Source organism: Gasterosteus aculeatus, chromosome 12 (genome assembly GCF_964276395.1).
Source record: "Gasterosteus aculeatus chromosome 12, fGasAcu3.hap1.1, whole genome shotgun sequence".
Taxonomy (NCBI): Eukaryota; Metazoa; Chordata; class Actinopteri; order Perciformes; family Gasterosteidae; genus Gasterosteus; species Gasterosteus aculeatus.
The window spans coordinates 23,224,628-23,240,335 of NC_135700.1; the positions used below are offsets into that span (position 1 = coordinate 23,224,628).

Here is a 15,708-nt window from a genome sequence, read left to right on the forward strand (position 1 = left end):
CCGTTCACGACACATGATGAACGTTGCTTTGATCTGTATGAAAGAAACGCAAAGGTCTGCTGTGAATCATGTGACACCAGTGATGCCGTTTACGTGAAATAATCCAGCCAAACGATGCTGCATTGGATCGTTTGTGCTCACACCTAGAGGAAGATCGTAGATGGGGGACAGATTCTGGTAATTTGGGACAACTCAGGAGCACCTCGGGGGAATTTCTTCTTCAGATTTGCCAGAAGCGTCACACTTGGAGGTCAGAGGTCACTGATCTCATAAATTCATATGTTAATTATGACATTTTGCACAGTGGCCCGACACAAAGGCAGCGATTCTAGTTTAAAAAGTTGCCTTATTGGCCAAATACATCCAGCTGCAATTTCCTACAGCTCTCAGCATGCATAACCAGCTCAGACCCAGAATGCATCTCTGTGTATTGCGCCTGGCGGCTGCATACGATTATGTGGACAAGCAAGACCCAAACGTGAGGTCAGAAAAACAACTTCGAACACTTTGAGTTGATCTTTGTGTGCGAAGCGGCTGAGCGTGCGAACAAAGAATTCTGCTCTAATGACACACGGAGAATCATTACAAGTCGATTTCTACTAAAGCTCTGAAGCTCAAAATGTAATTCAGGACCGCTGAAATATAAATCCCCTAAAAGTCACATCAAGGAGTAAAAAAAAAAAAATCCCTTTTTAAAAAAGAAGGGAGAAACACCAATAGAACCCAAATGTGGCCACGCTGCCAGCAGCTGCTCTTCATAGATCCCAGTTTCTCCTCACGACATCGCCGCCTCAGTGGATGACGTGATGGCAAAAACGTATGTAACCCTTCAACATGTTTCATTCAACAAACAAGGTTATACATTACAAGTGCCGGGATGGCGTGGTCATATCTCACACCGATAAGATGCCAGTGTCCCGGCTTTAGAGAGTCCACCTGTAGGTATAAGAACCGCCTAGCCCGGATGTTGATGGAGGATGGTTCTCTCAACTCTGGCCTCACTGGTCCTAAATCACAGTGGTCGCAACTCCGCAAACAACCAGGCTCAAAGCCCCAGTGAACCCGTTAAAGGTCCTCTGGTCATCCTCAGAACATCCCGAACAAAAGACTGTCAAATCTTTACCTTCAAGCACAGTTGTTCCGCCCAACCTGTTGGTACAGAAGCAACGTCAACGCAAAGTCTATGAAGTGAAGTCAAAGCTTTATGAGTTAAAGCTGCGTTCTGTGTGGTGACCAGCAGGGGGCGACTCCTCTGCTCCCATAGACGTCTATGAGAAAAAGACTCTACTTCTCTGTAGTGACCAGCAGGGGGCGACTCCTCTGCTCCCATAGACGTCTATGAGGAAATGACTCTACTTCTCTGTAGTGACCAGCAGGGGGCGACTCCTCTGCTCCCATAGACGTCTATGAGGAAATGACTCTACTTCTCTGTAGTGACCAGCAGGGGGCGACTCCTCTGCTCCCATAGACGTCTATGAGAAAAAGACTCTACTTCTCTGTAGTGACCAGCAGGGGGCGACTCCTCTGCTCCCATAGACGTCTATGAGGAAATGACTCTACTTCTCTGTAGTGACCAGCAGGGGGCGACTCCTCTGCTCCCATAGACGTCTATGAGAAAAAGACTCTACTTCTCTCTGGATTTATTCCCTCAGTAAACATTGTAAACATGAGTTTATGGTCTCAGTCTTCAATACAACATGATGTTCATTTAGTAAATTATGGTCCATTTAGAGTCAGACCATAAAACATGCTTTAGGGCGGGGCTACACCCTGATTGACAGGTCTCTATCTGATTGCCTCCTACTGTGTTACTCACACTGAGCTGAAAGTAAACCGAACTGGTGATTTATGAATCTAGGAAACAAGAAATTCCTCCACCTCCAACCTTTAGCCAATAAACTTTTAAGCTCCATCCGGTCAGCGGCCGTCCGTCCACCTAAACCGAAAACATCCGCCCTCTTCCTCATGTTGTACCGCCTCTTTTGCCCGTCCACCGGCAAGAGTTATGACTATCCGATTTTATTTTACTGCCATTGCAAGAGAGCAGGAAGCATCCTACCTGCCACCACAACAAAAATCAATCCCCCCCCTCTTTGTCTCCCCCTCTGTAACTGAGCAGGCGGGGATGGGCCATGATGGAGGACAAAGGGCCTCGTGTAGCCGACTACTTCGTGGTGGCCGGTCTGACGGACCCGTCCAAGCCGCTGGACCAGGAGATCCACTTTGACGACGTCTGCCACAAGTCGGCCACGCCCAGGGCGCCCATCACCGACGTGGCGGTGGTGATCCGCTCCATGGGCGAGGAGGTGCCCCCGGGCTTCACCTGCGTGGAGGAAACGCCCGGCGGCCACTCGGCGGACCTCAACAACGGCGGCCTCATGGCGCCTCAGATCTTCCTGTGCTACAGGCGAGGCCGAGACAAGCCGCCGCTCACCGACCTGGGGTGAGTACCGGCGACCTCCTCGCCGGATGAAGATAGTGACCCGGTGATGAGGCTCGGTGAGAACAATAGCGTTCTAACGATACATCCGCGAGGGGGACGGGAACCAGGCCGAGAAAACTCCGACACCACGGAGAGACCAGCTTATCAAACTGCTCACACCTCATCAGCAGCTGGTCTGCGCCGACAGCCCAGAGGGGTTGTGTGTGTGTGTGTGTGTGTGTGTGTGTGTGTGTGTGTGTGTGTGTGTGTGTGTGTGTGTGTGTGTGTGTGTCCATTCTGTCTCAGCTGATAGTGAGTTGTTCCTCAGGCTGCAGAGGGAATAGTTAGAAAAGTAATACGTTTTTAACCACGGACTGCATATAAGGAGCATGTCTTGTTTGGGCAACCATTAAACGTGTTCATGTAACCACTGAGGAGGACGTAGAGACACCAAATAGACCTGCCAATCAGGGTGTAGCCCCGCCCTAAAGCCTCCCCTGCTCCATGGTCTGTTTGACTCCAAATGGACCATAATTCACTAAATAATCAAGTATTAACTCGCTGATTCAGATATTCAGAATACACAAACAGGCTTGTTATCTTTTTCTCACGGCAGACGTTCGTTCCAAATGATTTTAAGATGTGACGTTAAACCAGTGTGGTTTCTCAGGTCTCTCTGGTTCAACGCGGACGCGGTGCACTGTAGGCTGATAAGAAAACCATCCATCCATCCATCCATTGTCAAACCGCTTATCCTGCACACAGGGTCGCGGGGGGGCTGGAGTCCATCCCAGCCAACTTCGGGCGATAGACAGGGTACATCCTGGATTGGTCGCCAGCCAATCGCAGGGCCACACAGAGACAGACAACCATTCACACTCACATTCACACATCTACGGGCAATTTAAAGTCCCCAATTGACCTGATCCCCAGAGCATGTCTTTGGACTGTGGGAGGAAGCCGGAGAACCCGGAGAGAACCCACGCAGACACGGGGAGAACATGCAGACTCCACACAGAAAGGCCACTGGGCGGAATCGAACCCAGGACCTTCTTGCTGTGAGGCAACAGTGCTAACCACCACACCACCGTGCCGCCCCATAAGAAAACCAGACAAAATAAAAATCTCCAAAAAAAAGTGCCACAAAACACTCATGGAGCTCCACGCAAGTCAGTAATCGTGGCAGTGATGGTTGGGTTCACTGCTGTTGTGAGTCCACTAAGTGATGTCTTGTTGGTGTGTTTTCACTGACTCCAAGCACAGCAGGGGGTCACCCACCACCATTTATGGGTTAACAAACGTAAAAAGGTTTTAATCTCAAGGTTTTGGATAAAAACATCATCATTTTGAAGATTAATTTGGTAGTAGTTTACATAGAGAAAATGTACATTTAGGTGTGTGTGTGCGTGTGTGTGTGTGTGTCTCGCTAAAGTCAACAAGGAGGTTTTTTTGTAGCGGTTGACAAAATAAAAGCATCCACGTGACAAAAGCCAGTGACGTCGTGTTAAACAGTGAAAGAAGGTTGGTCCAACAAACACAACTCCACACGTGGAAACATCACCAACTCCCAGGTGGTTAGCGGCAGTAAACGGGTTAAAAGGAAGCAGAAATAATCACGTAGCGATGCAGGTTGGTAGCGACTTGCTCAGGTCAGTGCTTGTTGAGTGCAGCTCCACGAGCCTCCAGACTTCCTGCAACCAGCAGTCTGAAGTTTCCCTGAAGTTGCAGGAGTTGTTGTTGTTGTTGTGTGTGAAAGTGCTGGAGGTTATTGAGACGTTGGTGTTCTGTCTGCCTCGCCACAAGCTCATTGATCACCAACGGCACGCAAATCAGCCGTTAAATATTAATAATGCCCCCCCCCCCTCCCCCAGCGTGCTGTACGAGTGGAAGGAGCGCCTCATGCAGGGCTGCCAGCTCATCCAGACCACGGCCTCCGGTCGGCCCGCCAACATCAGCGGCAACTCCTCCCAGCGCGTCTACGTCACCTACCGCCGGGCGCCCGAGAGCCGGCCGCACTCGGCGCTGGCCGTCACCGACGTCTGCGTCATCATCCCCAGCAAGGGGGAGACGCCCCCCCACACCTTCTGCAAGGTGGAGAAGAACCTCAACAGCAGCATGGTGAGAGCGCTCCACAACGTTCTGTTAAGACTTCTGACGCGCGTCAGAATCATTCATCACAATCGGGTTTCATTTTAAAGGAAGACGCTGCTGATGTTCCTCATTGTCTCATTGCTTCTGCTCTGGTTCCAGTGGGGCTCCTCCGTCTACCTGTGCTACAAGAAGTCTGTGGCCAAGACCAACATGATCGCCTACAAAGCAGGTAAACGTGTGTGTGTGAGAATAAGTCTCTTCTCCATCCTTCAGCGACAGACCACACACATTCATTTAAAGTCTACGTTCACAAGTGGTCTCCATGGAACGTTTGGACCAGCTGCTGAACGACCTGAAGGATTGATCGCGCACTGCCTCTCCAGAGGACACCATCAGTCCACCTTCAGGCTTTAAAGAGCTGACGTTGTTGTGGAGGGAAGATGGAGCGCCTCCATCCTCTTCTGTCTCTGTCTTCTGAGTCCTCAGTGGGTTTGTCTTTGGTTTTCTCGTCTCCAGGTTTATTCAGCAGGTACCCGGAGGAGGACTACGAGTCCTTCCCTCTGCCCGAGTCGGTCCCCCTCTTCTGCCTCCCCATGGGGGCCACCATGGAGTGCTGGCCCCCCACCACCAAGTACTCCCTCCCCGTGTTCTCCACCTTCGTCCTCACCGGGGCCTCCGCAGAGAAGGTACGATGGACCAGTCTGCTCCTCTCTCACTCACATGGCTGACAAACATCTCAGCGGGGGGGGCGGCACACACACACGCACACGCACACACACACGCTGACTTTAACCAGCACATTGTCTCTGCATGGAAAACCTTTTTCTAACTTGGACTCGAAAGTTGGAGGGTTTCAAAACACAGTTTTATATGACGATTATTTTAATCTCATAAAATAAAGGATCACTCTTTTATTTATATATATATATATATATATATATATATATATTATATATCTCATATTATTAAAAATAATATGTAAATTATATAAAATATAATATAAAATGTGTATTTTATTCCATATCGTATATTAATGTGCATTATATATATTATTTTTATATATATATAGGTCAACGTCGAGCAACATTTGAACGAAATAAAACCCTTTTTATTATCGATCACATGAGGCTGATTGGACATTTTATTACAGGCTCACAAACACCGTAAAAAGCTCCACCCGTGAAGTGACACGACTCCGTCCCCTGTGTTTCTAGAGAGGTGGTGGTTGTGCTTCAGGTTGAGATGTTCCATGTTTCAGGTCTACGGAGCGGCCATCCAGTTCTACGAGCCCTTCCCCGAGGAGTGTCTGAGCGAGCAGCAGCGCTCCCAGCTGGGTCTGCTGGGCCCCGACCCACAGCCACCCTGCACCACCAACACCACCAACACCACCTCCCCCACGCGCTCCGTGCACACCAACAAGTGCATCTGCCTGCTCTCCCATTGGCCCTTCTTCGACGCCTTCCGCAAGTTCCTCACATTCCTGTACCGCTACTCCATCTCTGGCCCCCACGCGCTGCCCATCGAGAAGTGAGCCCCCCCCTCCACCGCTCCTCCTCCTCCTCCTCCTCCTCCTCCTCCTCCTCCTCCTCCTGAGGCTCCGATGACTTCTCCTGCTTCATTTGACACCTTCTGTACTTGCGTTTTAGTTCTCTAACTAAAGTCCTCGATGCTTCTGCACGTAGAATCCCAGAGAACTTTCAGGCCCATGTGAATTATTTGGGAAGAGAGACACCAAACATCTGTCCAAACCCTAAAATACCCCTGAGCCTCAGCGGCCCGTCACATGCTTCTCTGTTGAATTTGTAAACTAAGAGTTGCCTGATTAATGAGCACGCATGAGGTGCTAATCCGACGGTTTGAAGCCCTGTGATTGGACGGTTCTTTATGGAACAAACCCTAAAAAGAGAACTTTGGTGTTTTTATGTGTTTTTTCATTTTGCTGCTACGAAACTCTGCAATAATCTGTAATAAAGCATTATCTTATCTATAACAAGCCACGTAGTAATTAATAACGCAGGTGATTAGTGAAAGAAAAGCCGAAGGATACTGAATCTTACCAGATTATTCTCCAACAGCTGCTGTTATTTTTGGCCTCACATCCCACCGTCTCTTTTCTTATTGCAGGCACATCTGTCATTTCATGCACAAAGTTCCCTTCCCCTCCTCTCAGAGGCCTCGCATTCTGGTGCAGGTGAGTCGCGTTGGAAACGAGTATTTGTTGTTCGTGCACATCGTCCTCCACGTTTAAACGATCTCCTCTCGCTCTGCAGCTCTCTCCTCACGACAGCCTGATGCTCAGCCAGCCGGTGTCGTCTCCTCTGCCACTCAGGTGAGAGCGGCTGCACACCTGCCCCCCCCGTGGGGAGGAATCATGCATTTCAAAATGCTTTCAGTGGTTCAGCATCTGTGCCCGGTCAAATTGATCCGGATTTAGTAATCCTTTTTCTTGCGATCCGTGATCACGTAATCCAGTTTACTTTTGAGACAGTTTTTCAAAGCAACATCGGATTGGATCAATCTGATCCGGATAGGAACTTTTCAGGATCACCAAATCTGGATAACCAGCGCTCAAACAGGATAGGAAATCACAATGTAGAACTATAGATATGTAAAGAGCAACCAGTAGAATAGCCAGTGTGGGGTCAATATAAGTTTATTTTTATTTTGAAACGAAAACAAACACATTTAAAAAAACTAAAACCAAGAAAAACAGACTCCATCCTCCTCCAGCAGTGCGCTCATCCGAGACCTACAACACAAACACTGTACATTGAGGATATTTATAACAAGTTTCAAATATAGATGTATTGAATTAAAAAAAAAGACTTAATGTAAAATACTCCAATATTTTCAGACTTCCTGATCTGATGTGGAGAGACCAGCTTGTCTGAGCGTAGCCTTTAGGAGGCGGATCTCAAGTCTGGCCTTGGTTTGCTGCAGTTTGGTCAGAGTCAGTCAGCAAACAGGACGAGCAACAAGGGACGCAATAGTTAGACACTATTTCTGATTTGGATTTGTTTTGGATTTCAAAAATCAGTGATTGCCATTCTCTGCATTTTTTGGTTATTCTGTAATCATTGCATGCATCACTAAAAAATATTCTAAAAACTAAAATATTTTCGATTGTGATGAATATATATGTCAATTAGTGACAGAATAAAATGTATTGTTTTTGGTCAATTTTGACAGCTGTTTGGGGGATTATTTTATGAGACCACACTCTACTTTGCTGTAGGTCTATACTGAAAGGCTGACTACGTTAAAGCCTACCTAATCACTGTAGCCTGACGGATGAACAAATAAAATTAAAACCTTATGAATAAATAGGATATCTTGTAAGATACTGCATGATCCAAAAATAGTATTATTTGATACATTTTTAAAGTTTTCATTACATTTTGGGCATGAAATCCACGCTGAATCCACCCTTCTGATGGGATCAGTTTAATCCAGATTTTTTGGATCAAAGTGATCCAAATCCTACAAAAAAAGTTCTGAAAAACCCAAACTAAAGGTTTGATCCGGATCAAAACCAATATTGGATTACGTGATCCAATCCGATTTTGTAATCCGTTTTTTTTTTTTATCCAATCCGTTATCCAAAATCCTAGTGGATTACTTTTGAAAAACCGGGCCCAGGAGATGCAAAGAGTAGCAGTTGAACAAGAAGAGGAGAGATGGTTAAAGGAATTTATGTGGGAGATTTTATTCTGTTTCTTCAAGGACAAACACACTGAGACGCGCCATTAAATGATGAATAACCGTAGAAAGAAAAGAAACTACTGAGACTGAGGATCAGCTGTTCAATCTACTCGCCAATACAACGTTCATTTCCTTTTAATAAAGTTTCTGTGATTTGACGTCTCAGATGAATCCTCATGTGTTTCAGTCAGGAGATCAGAATTTAATCTCTTACCGGATTTTGGTCAAAGTAAACAGTTTATTTAAAGGAGAAATGTAGAATAAAATGTTTGTTTTTGTAAATGAAATATCAGAATTTGATGTTCTATTTATTCTCTGAGCAAAGCGTTGGTCACATGTGATCAAGGACCGTCGGCTCGGACTCCCTTTTTGGTGTCGGATGTCTCGTAAAGACGTAAAGTAGATCTTGAGTGCCGAGCGTTTCCTCTGCAGCGGCGGCCGGTTTTCCATGCTGCTGCAGAACCTGGGCCCGGAGAACGCCGTCACCCTGCTGGTGTTCGCCGTCACCGAGCACAAGATCCTGGTCCACTCGCTGCGGCCCGCCGTCCTGACCAGCGTCACCGAGGCCCTGGTGTCCGTGAGTCCCCCCCCCCCCCCCCCCCCTTCCCCCCCTTCACTCGCTGGTATCACAGGAACACCTGCAGGGAGTCCCTTTCAAAGAGCTCATGGGATTGTGCTGCTGAGAGGTCGAAGGTCAAAGTGACTGCGACCTCCCATCCGGCTCTTCTCTCTGTAACTTCTCGGTGGTAAATTCTGCCCCCCCCCAGATGATCTTCCCGTTCCACTGGCCCTGCCCCTACATTCCTCTGTGCCCGCTGGCGTTGGCAGACGTGTTGAGCGCCCCCTGTCCCTTCATTGTTGGAGTGGACTCCCGCTACTTTGACCTGTATGACCCCCCGCCTGACGTGAGCTGCGTGGACCTGGACACCAGCACCATCTTCCAGTGAGCCCGACGCACACGCACCATAGAGCTGCCGACTCATGAGCTCCCGGGGTCGACCTGGAGTCCCTGTAAGAGGGGGGGGGAGCTCACCGTGTGCTTCTGCCTTTCCAGCAATGAAGACAAGCGAGCCCTCACGTGGAAGATCCTGCCCAAGAAGGCCTGTAAGAACCTGATGAACGTGCTGAACCTTCTCTACCAGCAGCTGGTGGACGGTGAGCTTATGGACTGAACGTTCTCTCAGGAGGACGTCCTCCATGCTGCTTTTATTCTGAAAGGAAGCATCTCCTCTTCCTGTAGAGATATGGTGTTACCACAGTATCAGACAAATGTACTCATCGTCAGAGGTGTCAAAAGTCTTCACATGCATTACGTATAGATACTAAAATAAAATAACTTAGTAGCAGTTAAAGTATCAACTTAAGCTAAAGAAGTACTGGTTTCAAAACTACTTAAAGTATAAAAGTAAAACATTCTCAAACAGGGTTAGTGACCTGCCGTTCGTATGATGGAAACAACAAAGGGACAAATGTATCAACCCACATGCTACAGAACTTAAACAGATAAAACCAGAACCCATTTTCCAATGACGGCTTAATGACACGAGTCGGAGGACGGACACGCGTTGTTGCCATTGATTAGTTAGACTGCAGTGTACTTCAATAGAACATCAGTAGAGAAGCATAAAGTTGCCTTAAATAGTACCTCAGACTTGTACCTGTAAGTATTCCCATTCATTCATTCATCATTGTCAGCTTTTTGGATGGTTCCGTCTTTACCTTAATAATAATCCCATGAATCATTGAACAGAAACGGAATAAAATCAATCATCTGATTCAGTGAAGTTGAAATTCCATCTAGTGATGAATATTGATATTTAATGCTGAGACATTTCAAACTCTTTATTGACTTTATTATTATAATAATGTAAACTATTCGTCCTCTTGATTCATATCCTCCAATCAAGACTTCAGAATGCATTTCATGAAGCATTTATCCAGGATGATTTCTGATGAATCGTGGGTATAATGTGGGTAAAGACAAATGACTTACTGTAATATTCCGATATCTTTGCAGGCTGAAACCTCCTCTGGTATCAGGACATCGGTACGCGTCACGGACTCCCTGCAGAAGTAATGACTTTGATCCGTCTGCAGGTCAGCAGCGCTGCGACGGGCAGCTGGAGCTCAGCGTGAGCGCCTCCTCGGAGCTGAGCTGTGGGAAGAGCCTCCAGGCGCTGGAGCTGGAGATCCAGGAGGCCTTCCTGCGCTTCATGGCGGCCATCTTGAAAGGCTACCGCTCCTTCCTGCGGCCCATCACCCAGGCGCCCTCGGAGAAGGCCACGGACGCCAGCTCGCTCTTTGACCTGCAAGGTACCTGGATGCAGGTCGCTCGTCGCCAGCTCGTCTTCATTTTGCATATGCATGATATTTTGATATAAAGCATTGCAATCTTAACCAGCTGTTATACATATTTAAATAAGGAAAGCTCTCAGTAGGATAAAGGGTTCCCCGTGTAATGGGGGATGTTGTGATATGTTCTATAAATCACTCCTCAGGGTTCCTGAAGAGCCGCGACCGCTCACACCAGAAGTTCTACTCGCTGATGACCAAAACCCAGATGTTCATCCGCTTTATTGAGGAGTGCTCCTTCGTCAGCGACAAGGACGCCAGCCTGGCCTTCTTCGACGACTGCGTGGACAAAGTACGCTGTTCTTTTAAAAAATATTATTAGGATTATTGTAGGTATTTTCATGTTATTTTAAAGGCATCTTAGTCTTTTGCAGGGGTCCCATGGGGGACCCTTCCTGTGTCCCCCATGGGACCGTGTTATTGAATTGTAGTACAAATAACACAAATGTCTGTCAGTTTAAAAGATCAAGATCACAAGTCCTGAAAGTCTGTTTGGTTATGCAAGAAAAAAAGCATCTGTTTTTTTTTGCAACAAGTGACCATATGAGGGCTGAGGAACCAAAAAATGTCCTTCCTCTATTCAGTGATCTCTGTGGAAAACGTCACAGGGTCAAGGGAAGGTGGTTAGGAGAGTGGATGAGGAGTTAGGAAAGGACACGGTTGTGTTGTTGTGATGGTGACGTCAGTCTGCAGCGGCTACAAAGAAGCGTCTCGGATGCTTCACGTGTTGTTAGTGTGAGTCACGCTGTGCGGACACACAAACAACCCGGTTCAAAGGAAAACTTTATTAACATAAATTATGTTTATTAACATAAATGACGGTTACTCACATGATCTGCGTTTCTACGTCATGATCGATGTTCCTCCTGAACGGACCAATGATGCGTCACTATTTTAATATCGGCGCTGCTAGGAATTGTGGGACGGAATGATCTCATTTCCTTTTGTAAAGGATGGTCCAATGGTTCCTATGCTATAGGAGCTAAGGAAGCATTGAGGCTCCTTTCCTTATCATGGCGGCCGTTTCCACTAGTTCACTTCACTTAGTGAGGAACCTTCTTAAGAAGAAAGGACTGTTCCAGCGCAGCCATTGTCTACGTCTCTGGTAGAGACCTGTCAATCAGCGGGTAGCCCCGCCCTAAAGCATCCCCTACTTTATGGTCTATTAGAGGCCTGTCAATCAGCCTTTACCGTCACCGTGGCTTTACTAGCTACCTTTGTTCAAAGCGCTTCATCACCTGATGTGTTTTTAACGAGTGTATTGTGTCTCAGTACTTATTCCTATCAGCCAACAGTCCTGTCGCTCTATTCAAACAGGATCTCACGGTTCTATGTTTCTCGCCTGGCATTTTATTTACAGAATACGGTCCCATTGCCGTCCAGCAGAAGGGGCGGGGCTTAGCCTCTGATGTAGTTTAATGGTTTCTGTTTTAACTTCAGTTTTCCCTTTTCTGTTTCCCTTCTTTTTGCTTCTGTTTACGAGCAGCTTTACAACTCAGAGCGGAGTGGAGACAAAGGAGGAAAGGTACGTGGGGGGTGGGGGGGGTTCTTGATCCCAAATGAAATGTGTGAGCCCTGAATGTTTCATGACCAGAGGCTTTTAACGCCTCGGGGGCTTCTGAAGCCTGTGCGGGGTCCTGGATGTCACTTTGAAGCACATCAGAAGGCATCTGCTTCCCCGGCTCCGTTTAATAAAGTCACTTCTGAATGAATCCATGTGGCTCTCAAGGTGTATTCTTCTAAAGAAATATTCATGTTAATTGTAGCAGCCCCCAACCTCTGTTTTTCCTAGATTCCTAAGTGGCGAAAGAGGTTTAGGTTCAATTCTTTCTTTCTCACCCCATACGTAGTTAAAATGACTGACCAGGACCACACGTTCAAATGAAGAAAGAATAGTTTACCAGAGCTCTCGCCAGATATCTACTCTTACGGAGACAAATAACACAGTCCGAAAAATAGATCCTCTGCAGAGCCAACAAACCGCAGCGACGGTTCTCCAACGGTCCAACGGTACAACCGTAACCCTCCCACGCTTTCAGCTCACGCTTACTCTCCTTCCCTTCGGGTGCCTCTACTCCCCCTTTCTGAGAGCAGTGACGCCAAATCCTCAATGCAATGAATACAACGATTAATAATCACACGTAATCTGTCCAACGGGCTCATTGCGTGAGTATACTGAACGCCAGATGGGAGAAGAGGGCAGCGTGCTCGCCGGCTGAGTCGCGGGCGGGTTTGGACTGCGGCTAAAGAGGGAGCTGTGAGGACGGAGGGTGGCGGTGCCTCCGCCCTAACGCGTCTGCCCGCTCTGCAGGCGGAGGGCGAGCGAGCAGAGGAGAGCCGCCTGATCGAGACCGACGAGTCCCAGCGCAGCGAGCACACCGTGTTCATCACGCCCCCCGAGCTGCCCCCACTCCCCGAGGGGGCGGAGCACCCTCTCTGTTACAGGTAACCAAGGTTACTGCTTCACCGCACATTGGCAATTGGCCAATTGGTGTGATACTTTCATACCGTACACGTTCCTCTAGGTACGACGGTTTCCCGGTGTTGAGTCTGGACCTGTTCGACCCCCTGGAGGGCCTCAGGACCCCCACCTCCCGCCTCGCCGCCAGGCACAGCTGCCCCACAAGCCCCGCCCCCATGTTCAGACGTACGAAGCAGGTCAGTCTCACGCCATCATCCACTGTCTTGCTGTGGAGCACCCTGTTACCCCCCCCCCCCCCCCCGCTGCCTCCACAGGAGATCAAATCAGCCCAGAAGATAGCCAGGAAGTACTCCTCCGTACCCCAGCTGTGGTCCAAGTGCCTCCTGCGCCACTGCTACGGCCTGTGGTTCATCTGCCTGCCGGCCTACGTCCAGGTCTGCCACTCCAAGGTGCGGGCGCTCCGCACGGCGTACGACGTCCTGCGGAAGATGCAGGCCAAGAAGCTGCAGCCCCCCGACGAGGTGCACGCACCCCCGTGATCCAACGCCGCTGCACTGTTTCATCGTCCTCTTCTACCGCGACGCTCATGCGCGTGTTGTGTGCAGGTCTGCTACCGGGTGCTGATGCAGCTGTGTGGACAGTATGGACAGCCCGTCCTGGCAGTGCGGGTCCTCTTTGAGATGAAGAAGGCCGGCGTGCACCCCAACGCCATCACCTACGGCTACTACAACAAGGTGGAGTGCTGCTCTGTTGATGCCCAAGTGGTAAAGGATCGAATGTGCTGCAGTGATGTTCCTCGTTTGTCCTTTATATGCATAAATCCACAAGACTAAAATTCCTCCTGAACTGAGTGCAGAGACACAACCTGAAGCTCCACGGTTAAAAGTCACCGGCGGTTGAGATATTTGCAGCTTGAAGGCCGCTGGCAGCTTCTGTTTGTGAAGCTCAGCCTGCGTGGAGCAGTTAAGCAGTAGTGATGTCAGCGCTCCGATGATCCATCTTCCTAACACACGTCACTTTAACTAAAACCATGTTCGTAAGCAGGGACAACGTTACAGTGGTTCTTTTATTTATTCAATTTTAGTCTCTCAGATCGTGAAGTTTTATTATTCCACATTATGAATTGTGTTTCTCGATGATCAGAATCTTAATTATGTTTTGTGTGTGTTACATTTTGATTGTATTAATTATTCAAACGGCGAGGAGAGGAAAGAGGAGTTTCATGTGTTCATCACTGCTGATAACTCCTCCTCCTGGCGTGCAGGCAGTGTTGGAGAGCACGTGGCCCTCCAGAACCAGGGGAGGCTACTTCCTGTGGATGAAGCTGAGGAATGTGGTTCTGGGCGTGGCTCAGTTCAAGCGGGCACTACGTCGCCATGCTCCGATTACCCAGAATCCTTTGTCAGGTACCGCTGGTTTAAATATTAACCACTTTTTTCCTGTTTAGGATTTTTATTATCAGTTACACACGCCCTGTGTACTGAAATTATTGTGCTTGCCTTTTCTGGAAAGCCGACCAGAAAATAATATAATAGAAAAAAAAATACAATATTTACATAAATACACATGAAATAAAATAAAAATAAGGCAGAGATGAGGTAAGGGGAAAAGTGCAAGACTGAGCATGTTGTAAAAAAATACTTAAATTAAATGTGTGCAATATAAATGAACAGTACAGTAACAGTGAATCCTAACAAGCTGTGCAGAGCAGTTGGAGTCCTCTCAGCGGCTCTAATGGCAGTGGGGAAAAAAGAGTTTTTCAGTCTGGTGGTCCTGCATTTGGCACTTCTGTACCTCCTGCCTGAGGGTAGACGCGTGAACAGACCATGTTGGGGTGGGGGGGGGTCTTTGAGAATGGAGGCATCTCTCCTGTGAACCCCGCGGTGGTAGATGCTCTGCAGGGAGGGCAGTGGGGTCTTGGTGATCTTTTCTGCCGTCCTCACCACTCTCTGCAGGCGTTTGTGGTCCACGGTGGATGTGCTGCCGTACCACACGGTGATGCAGCTGGTTAATACACCAGTAAAGGTGTATTAAAGCTGGTTTGAGTAGGAAGCTTTAATGGTGTGTGTGTGTGGGGTGGGAAGGGGGGGGCGCAGAGAGGAGGAGCTTCCCTGTAACGTCTTGTTGTTTCTGGGCAGATGGCAGCGACCTGGACGCCGTGAGTCAGGCCAGCCTGGAGATCTCCGCCGACGCCCCCCTGGCCCGGGTCGACCCCGCCGACGACAGATCCAGCACAGGTACCCGCCAACCCCCCCCCGGCGGCCATCTTGTTCCACGCCGTCTCTGTGTCCCACCTCCTCCGCCCACCGACCGGCGTCTTCCTCGCTTCCTCCTCTTTTCCATCATTGTCCCTTCTCTTTGTTTCATCACTCACTGCTTGCATGCAGCGGCACGCGGGGGCGGCTGCGTGGTTCATGCACGGCGGGGGGGATGGGAGCCCGGAGGAGCCCCCCCCCACCCAGGTAATGCTCTCCTCCTGTCTGTCTGCGTGTCTCACCTCCGGGGGCCTCTTTGCCGCCTCCTCCCTCCGGAGTGATCCCCGGAGGCCCCGCCTCCTTTTCCCTCGTGTGGTTTTTGTCATTTAGTTTTAGTCTTTAAATACGAATCTTTCTCGTGGTTTGAGTCACATTTCAGTCGTTTTAACCTTCGTGAAGATCAGATATTGATCAGATGTTGAAAAGTTTTCAGTTAACTTGAAGTCCAAATGTTTTCTTTGTTA

At 48.5% G+C, this 15,708-nt stretch overlaps 1 protein-coding gene across 2 annotated transcripts in view; it reads left to right on the forward strand.

Annotated features, from left to right (window-relative positions):
• LOC120831746 (C-myc promoter-binding protein) overlaps positions 1-15,708 on the forward strand; it is a 32,099-nt gene that overhangs the window by 8,216 nt on the left and 8,175 nt on the right. Inside the window, exons 2-21 of one of the 2 annotated variants that reach the window (XM_040197473.2) lie at positions 2,120-2,443; positions 4,294-4,540; positions 4,673-4,742; positions 5,030-5,199; positions 5,772-6,040; positions 6,638-6,704; positions 6,784-6,842; positions 8,648-8,792; positions 8,983-9,158; positions 9,270-9,370; positions 10,313-10,528; positions 10,714-10,859; positions 12,054-12,092; positions 12,879-13,012; positions 13,093-13,225; positions 13,304-13,510; positions 13,595-13,723; positions 14,254-14,395; positions 15,128-15,226; positions 15,377-15,451. In XM_040197473.2, the coding sequence (XP_040053407.2) occupies positions 2,133-2,443; positions 4,294-4,540; positions 4,673-4,742; positions 5,030-5,199; positions 5,772-6,040; positions 6,638-6,704; positions 6,784-6,842; positions 8,648-8,792; positions 8,983-9,158; positions 9,270-9,370; positions 10,313-10,528; positions 10,714-10,859; positions 12,054-12,092; positions 12,879-13,012; positions 13,093-13,225; positions 13,304-13,510; positions 13,595-13,723; positions 14,254-14,395; positions 15,128-15,226; positions 15,377-15,451 (2,935 nt within the window). In that variant the 5' untranslated portion in view covers positions 2,120-2,132. The remainder of the gene's footprint in view (positions 1-2,119; positions 2,444-4,293; positions 4,541-4,672; positions 4,743-5,029; positions 5,200-5,771; positions 6,041-6,637; positions 6,705-6,783; positions 6,843-8,647; positions 8,793-8,982; positions 9,159-9,269; positions 9,371-10,312; positions 10,529-10,713; positions 10,860-12,053; positions 12,093-12,878; positions 13,013-13,092; positions 13,226-13,303; positions 13,511-13,594; positions 13,724-14,253; positions 14,396-15,127; positions 15,227-15,376; positions 15,452-15,708) is intronic. The other variant, XM_040197489.2, reaches the window with a different exon arrangement.